The 9,323-nt window shown below is 38.4% G+C and overlaps 1 protein-coding gene and 1 long non-coding RNA gene across 5 annotated transcripts; one reads left to right on the top strand and one right to left on the bottom strand.

Moving 5' to 3' along the window:
* The first annotated feature begins 495 nt into the window (after positions 1 to 495).
* Positions 496 to 1,724, top strand: LOC131300379 (uncharacterized). The gene is made up of 2 exons (XR_009190938.1): positions 496 to 1,274; positions 1,393 to 1,724. It is a non-coding gene; the product is annotated as an uncharacterized LOC131300379 (long non-coding RNA).
* On the bottom strand, positions 1,595 to 8,703 carry LOC131300378 (inosine triphosphate pyrophosphatase). 4 transcript variants are annotated; one of them, XM_058326176.1, is made up of 8 exons: positions 8,333 to 8,703; positions 8,130 to 8,194; positions 7,547 to 7,610; positions 7,138 to 7,147; positions 4,784 to 4,815; positions 4,568 to 4,680; positions 2,087 to 2,163; positions 1,595 to 1,976 (listed from the first exon to the last, which is right to left on the bottom strand). In XM_058326176.1, the coding sequence occupies exons 1-8, from the start codon at positions 8,469 to 8,471 to the stop codon at positions 1,802 to 1,804; spliced, it is 675 nt and encodes a 224-aa protein (XP_058182159.1). In that variant the 5' UTR covers positions 8,472 to 8,703; the 3' UTR covers positions 1,595 to 1,801. The 4 variants fall into 4 exon arrangements, with proteins under 4 accessions (XP_058182159.1, XP_058182161.1, XP_058182158.1 ...); XM_058326178.1 differs by having other exon boundaries at positions 1,595 to 1,922; positions 8,333 to 8,610; XM_058326175.1 differs by lacking the exon at positions 7,138 to 7,147 and having other exon boundaries at positions 4,784 to 4,811; positions 7,533 to 7,610; positions 8,333 to 8,610.
* Positions 8,704 to 9,323: the final 620 nt, after the last annotated feature.

The following is a 9,323-nucleotide window of genomic DNA, read 5'->3' as shown; positions in this document are numbered from 1 at the left end:
GTTAGATTTTTTATAGTTAGATTACACCTTGGAAGAGAAGTTAAAACTCTTGACTCCATTTCTCCTGGCACCTAAGTGCAACTCTAATAGGGTTGGGCCGAAGGCCTCTAAGGATGAACCAATAATTCACAAACATAAACACAAAGAAACAACAACAAAATGTGGGAGTGAAAGTTGTGTTAGCTAGTAAACTCTAATTCACTGCAAAGGCAGTGGGAAATATAAATCCAGAACCCATGAAAAGTCCAAAACACCTTCCCAACCCAACCACTGGACTTTCGGGACCGCATATATAAATGGGGTGTTCCAAATTTCACATGGGCAGAGAGAATTAAGAGCAAACATTTCAAATCCATAGAGCCTTAATGCATGTGAGGGGTGGGACACATAAAAACACATTGAGGAGTTCCTCTCCAACTCCACTAGAAACCGGAGGGGTCCATAAAACTGACTAATTACCAAATTAGCACACGCAAAACTCTGTAACTATGTGTGTGTGATTGTGTTGTTGAACCTAGCTGGAGCTGTCACTCTCAAAGCACCCCCAGCATTTGGTGGTTTGGGCATTTCTTCATACTCCAATTACTCTCCATAACATGGGGTTTCATACTCTGGCAAAGACCTCATGAGCTGTTGTAGGTTTCAATTAGCTGGGTTGATATCAGGCCGACCGAATCCTGCTCCACAAAATCCGAATCTGATTGATAGGTATAAACTGACCTCCCAAGGTCAATCCAGCCTGGGTAGCCTAGCACAGGCTAAGAGTTCATATTTAGGCAATAAGTTAGCCCAGTAGCGTGACATCCAGCACATAAGAGCTGGCTCCTGCTGATCAGCCCAAGGGCTGACGTCAACCTATGAGCTCGGCTCGTGTAAGCATCTAGCTTGGTCTAAGGGGCCAGCTCAGAGCTTATAGCATCCAGCTCGGCCTAAGGGCCAGCTTAGGAAGGAAGACAGTAAAACTGATAACCTGGAACCGGTAATTAGAAAATACTATACGGAGGAAGATCGTACTGTCTAAGGATTCCAAGAACAGCCAAAGCCTTATCCTGCACGAAGGGATAAGGCGTAGAAATTCTAAGGGATAACAATGGAGAATCCAGATGCCACTGAGGCTTTTAGTCTAGATAAAGATTATATAGTCCTAAGGGAAAGAGGACACTCCAAAACCCATCCAAGTCCATTATAAACAGATTAGACCTAAGGGTCCAAGTCCTAATGGGACTCAACCTCCTAGAATGCCTATATAAAGATGCCAACTCTACAGGAGTGAGGTCAGCAATTTATGCTTGATTAATTCCATGAGTCCTTTTCTCTTTGCCAGGGCAAATCGACTAACTTCGACATTAGAGGGGTGTTGACGACAGCCACACCAGTGCCCATAGTCTACAGCCACACCAGTGCCCATAGTCTTCATCTGTTTTGCAGATGAAGCGGTTTTTGGCGTGCTCGATCAACGACCTGCAAAACAGATGAAGACTATGGGCACATGAATACGCACAAGAAAGCTATCATCCCAATTCCCAACTGATGCATCCATCCAAATGCATTTCATTCTGAGAGGGAGAGAGAGTACAGCGATCACGACAGTTCGTACTTTCAAAGCATAAATTTTTTAATTCTGCACGTACCACAAGTTGTAATAAACAGAGTTTTCTCCGAAGCAGGCAATCAAATATGGAATATGTTCAACCATATTTTCTTCTTCCCCAGAATGAACAAAAGGAAGGGCATAGCTCAAAAATCTTTCTTCCACATGCAGAGGATATTGTAACTCTTTATGAATCATATAGCATACTTTTTAGAGAGATTTGTCCAGCTGGAAAGTGTACCCAGCCTCGGCAAAATGAGACCTCACCAGTGCAAGAGCTCTGGAGCGGTGAGAAATCTTGTTCTTCTCTTCTTTAGGCATTTCGGCATAACTACAACAGGAAATCACAAACCCACAATCAGCTTCTTTAGGCATTTCGGCATAACTACAACAGGAAATCACAAACCCACAATCAGCTTCTTTTTTCATATTAACATATAGAATTCACCACTCAGCAAACCAAAACAGGAGACCCTAACAAAACAGGAGGATTACGTCTGATCATAGCCGTCGGGTTGGAACACTGGATCCCATCCAAAATCGTTGGGTCCTCTTGGAGGAACCATCTTCCCCTATTGTCAACCATAAGTTCAATGTTAGTGTCACTAGTTTTGATTCGATGGGCACCTTTTCATCCACTAACTCTTGGTATATGAGTATAATCTCCCACTTTAAGAGAGTAAAAAGACGAAAACAATACTAGATCACTCTAACAAGAAAATGAAGTGTAAAGTCACGCATGGTTGAAAATAGATGTGGCAAGGCCAGGGAGAAGAAAAAACTAGCAGCAACTACTTAAATATAGATCATATCCAAACCCATCCAGATAGCAGTGGTCAGCATATTTCATTTACTTCATGGGCAGTAATATGGAAATCGGACCAATTAATTCATGTGCAATATGGCTAATTAACTTTAATAATGGTTAAAGAAACTACAAAAACATGAAATTTTAATAATGGTTAAATAATGGGCTTCATAGCATTTCAAACTTATCTTCATAGTAATTTAAGCTAATGAAATGAAATGAAATCACGACGACATTGTTAGGGAGAAGAATAATAAGTTCCCTTTCAAGCTTCATTGGTACTAGCTATACCCCTCTGACTAATCATAGGGAATTAATTACCTACTAGGAGATGTACATATATGCTTAAACACAAGGTATCCCAATTTTACTTCGTCAATGCCACTTATTTTTCCAAGGAAAAATTACTGAGTTAATTGTTCTTGCATTTGCATTTCAAACTTCAGTTAATTTTTACCTTAGAGCAGAATAAAACTATTATCAAATTAATTTGGGGAGATTATTTTTACCACTTAAGATTTGACGAAACCCAAAATCACCCTCCACCTAAAGAACAAGGATGAAAATGACCTCAATATTCACGATAACTTGTTACTACGACAATAGCATGCTAAAAATAACACAAAACTAAGACTGCTCAAGATCCATACGGGCAATCTAAAGGTGGTATACACTATTGAGAGTCCCATGACATAAGGTAATCAAATAAAAATACCAACTGATACCAAATTAATTTGAGGTGATTAAAATTAACCCTTTTTTTCTTGGCCTGAAAATTTTCATTTATTCGCCACCTAAACAGGGAGCATGAAGTACCTTATCTACATCAACCTAAACAATAACTTACTACTAGCACTAAAAAATTTTAGGAAAAAAACACATGGATAACAAAAAAATGCTGGGCAAAAAACCACCAAAAAACGCACATAATAGCACTATAAAGCATGACAACAAGTGTTGCAATGACGGCATCTAGGTTAGCCACTACATATAATGCTAGGGTTCCCACAAGAGTACTCATAGAAAACCAGGCTTGACAAACATAACATGAGATTGATCTAGCCTATCCAAAGGTGGCCTCTTGAGTCTCGTGATATTGAATAAGCCAATTATTAATTGACTTCGCATTAATACCATAACAAGTTAGGCTACCAATGGAAAATGCCTCATTTGGCATACTCGAAACAAAATTATCCAGGAGTGACTCAAATCCACTGAAATACAGCTTACAGATACAAATTCCAAATTAAATTAAGCCATAGCTCCAAAAGTAAATGCTCGACTAAGATTCAGATCTAGTAATATGTTGGAGTTGATCCCAACTACACTTAACTAGAACTATCCCAGCTCCCCCTACCAGAGAGGATGATGGATAGATAGACATACAAGTTGCTTCGGCACCTTCATATTTATTGTTTCATTAGTATAGTTGTCCCCCAATATTGCAAGTTTGTGACCCCTTTATAATAGATTAAATCTCTATTGGGATTTAACAGGTGGGGAGAAGGTCGTAGGAATGTGATAAAATGAGGAGGGGGAATGATGGGGATGGTGTGGGTTGGCGGTTCCGTCGTGTGGAGGGCTAGTCTGGAGTATTGGGATCAGAATTTGGCAGACTGGCACAATAGGTATGTGGGTTTCGTTGGCAGAGTAAGTGGCAAACCAAGGATGAGTGGTGCAGTAAAGATCCTTGGACGCATGTAACAAAAGGCCTTCCATCCCTCTGATAAACATCCCTCTCTCTCAAACGACAGTAGCGTGATAAAAATAAATTCTGTGCTCACCTGCTCATGAATTATGCAAGAGGAATACTTCGATTCGTAAATTCATCCATCTTTTATCTTCTCCAATTTTATTGACTTTTGCTATTGATGTTAGCACAAGTACACTCTAATTGCCTATCAGTATCACTATCAGCATAGGATCTTTGTGACATGTAAGGTCTTCAATAGAGTCTACTTGCATTTCTAAGCCTACAACAACATTCAGAATATGCATGGTTAATTTCACCCAAATCCGTCATCAAAACATGAATGTTTCCACCTCATTAGTTTTCTATTTCAGAAGCACAATCAGGTCTCAGAAACAAATTCTGTTATCCTGTCATTTCAGATAGAACTGACTCCATCCTTTTATTAGGAAGTATAATTGGGGAATGTCAACCATACCAGAGTTTTCCCCATAAAAGTAATTGGCTCCATTGTTGGTCCAAGAGCAAGAGAAAATACACACATAGCATAAGCTGATTTATCCTCATATGCCATTAACAAATTGTTCAGACCTAATTAATGAAAAGAGGAGTTAGTAAAAAATATATAAGGGAAGGCATAATTGAGAGTTCCAAACACTAAGAAAGCACAAGAGCGAGCGCCAAGCATAGCAACCTTCATGACCAATCTTCTCCAAAAACCACTTGCTGCGGTTGTAGTTTCCAAATCGAATTTCATCAAAAAGGAGAGAGGAAAAAAAAAACAGAGAGATGTTAGGACCAGTACCACAGAGAAGATATACAACAGGTTCCAAAGAGTTAACAACTTTCGAATAAAATCAGAATGAACTGTAGATATAATTTTCTGTGGGTTTCTTCAAGAAACAAAAGAATTCAAATATTATTTGCCAACATGCCTATCAAAAGAGATTAGTCTATTGTATAATTTGTATGGACTAAAAACCTACTACTGAACAACTAAATGTGAACGGCAAAGTTGCTCAAATTCCTCGGTAAGAAAAACTGCAGAAACATTAGTGCCAAGTAATGAACATTGCAAGTTTCAAAATATCAGGAAACAAAAAAAAAATTCTGACGAGATGATTCATAAACGTCAAAGAAATACATATCCAGACCATTTTGAAATAACACACAAAATCAAGCAGAAAAGGAACAAATTAGTCAGCCCTCCACAATCAAAGAACAAAATGATCTCGGAGGACATCTTTGACCTTTCGATGTACCAAAAAAAAAGTATTGCGGATAGGTCATTGAATTCAAGGACTGGCATCGTTTCTGGTTGTCAGCTACATTGATGCTGGATTGGGAGTTCTCTCTCTGCTGACAAATAGTTTATCCATCCTAGTAGAACTCTCATAATTCGTAAGACTTGTCAAAAGAAAAAACCCTTTGGGCCACTCTCCACTCAAGTGGAAATGAAGGAGAAATTCAAAGTTAATTTTATCATGCTTGCAGATTGTGCATTTGAGAGGATTGTTGAAACCTATTTCTCTTGAAAAATAGAATTGTTTTAGCAAAAAATATTAGCCCAAGGTATCATATCTCCATTTTACGCCAAAAGGTCAACATACAACAAAAGAAATTAATTGATGGAAATGCATGTGCTTTTGGAACAGACAGAGAACCGAATACTCAAATATAAGTTGAACAGCAGGGATCTTGGAAGCAGAAACAAAACTCAAAATAGTTTGGCTAAGGATGAATTGCTAAGGATGAATCATAAGGAAAACCGAAAAGGATTGAGTTCCAATATAAAACAGAACCTTCTTTGCTCGGTCGCATATAGCTGTGTCTTGCAAGTAGTTCAGACAGGGAATAAAGACAGAAACTAGTGAAGAAATATGACAAAGAGATCCTAGTTCACGAGTATAGTTACCTTAGGGTGGAAAAAGGAGTAAAATCACCTGCATGTGCCTATCACAACAATATCATTTCCTCCCCTTCTAGAATTCCGCAATCAGTTTCTTTTTTTTCTTTTTTCTTTTTTTTTGAACAGCGAAAAATAAATTTTATTAACCTTTGAAATTGTTACAAAGATTAATAGAACAAGGATAGCGACAACATAGTGTCTGATCCGAGACCCAATCCTTGGTTAGCAAGATGCCAACTAAGGAACACCTGAAAGGCCTAAAGCCTAGATACATGGGTGATGGGACAAGCCCAACAATTAACCAGATGAGACGCAGCCCAAAACACCCAAGGGGCCTAGAAGCCCAGAATACAATAATCTCCAAAATCAGTTTAGCCACCTGATATACAATAATCTCCCTTCACTAGCAGCTTTGAACTTGTACAATAACTGAGATCATGAAGTTTGTTCAACAAATAGGAGACACGTTTGAAAGAACTTTGAACAATATTCCTGCACTAGGGGAGCAACCTACATAGAATTATCAAAAGCTGATTTGAAGCAATTCAAAGAACAATCTTCTTCCTTGTTTTTTTGGCTGGAGACTCTTTATGACTATGTTGTGGACTACTCATTCTCAACGGGGATAAAACTGAAGCTCAGGTACATTCTGAATAGCAACCTGTGCTTCTACTTTCCTAAACATGAACTACATAGAAACTAAACAAATCGGAAATTTTATTCCTACTTCGAACCATAGCATTTTATTTAACATGCTATCAGCTGAAATTTCTCACACTTGGTAAACATTACCTATCACTTACGATAGCTGTTTGCCCTAACATACAAATTGGGGCTCTGAGAGAGGCTTACACAAGCTGTAGTTGCTTTGTGTCAATGTCATAAGTTTATCTTCTGCTAATGCTAAATGATACTTCTGTTCACAATCAACATCGATTATGCTTTATGAGGCTGGTTCTCCCTTCGCAACCAAATGTCACAATGTTCCATAGTTTAACCTTTCAACATTACAGAAGTTATCAATATGATTCGAACCCTAAAAAAAAAAGAATAATGAACAAAGCACAAGAAACATAAAATGTGAACAGAGAATAGAGTTTCACCTCAAGGGAAAGTGAAATATGAAACAAAGAACTTACATGTAGGGCCCTGCAAAATAGTGTCAAACAGTTAAACAGCTTGTAATCAAAGGAGAGAGAGAGAGAGAGAGAGAGAGAGAGAGAGAGAGAGAGAGAGAGAGAGAGAGAGGAGCATCTCCGCTCAAAATCAAAACTAGATTAAAAAAAAACTTCTTAAAATTTGCTCACCTCCTTGACTCAAAGCTATATTGGGTTTTACTCGATGCAAAAACAAATCCTTACTCAAATACTGGAAGGCTATTTGTGTCTTTCAAATTGAAAATTTTGCCATTAGTGAAGCTTTCATTCAAATTTGAGCTTGTGCACTTAACTTTTTCCATATCAGATAAACTTTTACTCAAAATTTTCATCAAAATTGACTAAAAGGTTGAGTAGAGGCTGGAGATGGCCTAAACGCGAGTGACTATACCTGGAAGACCCTTAAGGGCATTGAAACAGAGGCAGGTGTCTTCTACCAGCACTGGCCCATTCACCTTCCCCATAAGAAGAACAAGAACCATCAAACTCTCTATTTTTACATGCAAATATAAACACGCGCGCGCGCACACGCTGACACACACACACACACATATCAATTATTATTGTTATTGTTACAAATGGAACACCTCTTTTGGCATGAACGTCAAGGCTGGCTCACACTTTCTTTTTTTTTCCCAAACTACTAACTACCTAAAGAAACTGCCAAGAAAAGGAAAGAAAACTGCCACCCTAAATTTGTTCTTCCCTCTTTTTCTTCGCAATTTCATTACATATTAGTCTCAATGCAAGATTTTCTCTTTCCATCTTTCTCATAACACAATTTGCACACGCACACGTCAAGTACATACACATACACACATAAATAAATAAAAAGATATATACACACACACACACACACACACACACACACACACACACACACATATATATATATATATATATATATATATATATATATATAGAGAGAGAGAGAGAGAGAGAGAGAGAGAGAGAGAGAGAGAGAGAGAGATTACCTCATTTGCAGCCAAACGAGCCTTTTGTTTGGAGATTTCTTCAGGCTCCCCTTGGAGTTCTGGGACTGCCAAAAAAAAAAACAAAAACCCCCAAAAAAAAATAATGGTAAAAAAAAAAAGAAGAAGAGGAGAGGAATCTATACTAGTAAACCGAAGTAATTCTGATCGTATTCAATACATAGAGAGAACGAGAGAAAGAGTACGATCGAGCTTGAGGGAGTGAAAGGGGATGGAGTGGCCCAAGATGGCTCGAACTTCTTCGAGCTTCTTGGCGTTGCCTGTAACGAACGTCACTGGACGCGACAGTACCAATCCCGCTCCACCACCCGCCGCCGCCGCCATTTTCCCGGGCTTTTTTCCACTCCTCGGGAAATCTGAGATTCGACGGAAAAGTCGGACTAAAAGGGTTTTGCGGTCCGAGGGTTCAACCGTTCAGCTCCTGGGCTTAATTACGAAAAACTTACGAATACATGCTCCTATGACATGTGCAATTTTTTTTTTATTTCATAACCGATATTCATGTCAACTTGAGCGCATCATCGAATAAATCCAGAATCCACCCCTGAAAGTTTACGTTCGGAAAACACTCGAGTGATCGCAAAGTTTAAAATGTTTAGTTTTCATAAAATTCGGACATGGGATCTCATGTATAGTCCCATAAAAACAAGTATCAGGTCATGTTCGTTTTAGGATTTGGATTTTGGATTTTGGGTAATGAGTAAAAATAGATAGAGAAAAAAATGAGAGTAATAATTGAGAGAATTTATTAAAAGAGAATAAATTTTTTACACCGCCGGTGTAAACATTTGTTTCCTTCAAATCAATTGCATTGCTCCACGTCGCCATATTTTATTAATTGGGACCACTATTTTGACACATGTCGTAATGCAATTGATTTAGAGTAAATAAATATTTACACCAACGGTGTAAAGAATTTATTCTCTTATTAAAAACCGTGTGCAAAAAAAAATTCAAAGTCTAAAATCCCAAAACCAACGTCTCACTTATTAGCTTTCTGTATTCCACTGGCCAAACTCCTTAGTCCTAGCCTTCTTATTTGGCTGGATTGGCTATTTGTCCTGATTAACATGTCCGGAACTTGTTAATCCAGTGTTTGATAGGCACACATTTGGACTATTTAATTCCTGGGTAAATGGTCCCTCGGCAGCCGGATGATTTATGAACACCACCAAC

This window comes from Rhododendron vialii, chromosome 9a, assembly GCF_030253575.1.
Source record: "Rhododendron vialii isolate Sample 1 chromosome 9a, ASM3025357v1".
NCBI lineage: Eukaryota > Viridiplantae > Streptophyta > Magnoliopsida > Ericales > Ericaceae > Rhododendron > Rhododendron vialii.
This window is presented reverse-complemented; position numbering and strand designations above follow the sequence as displayed.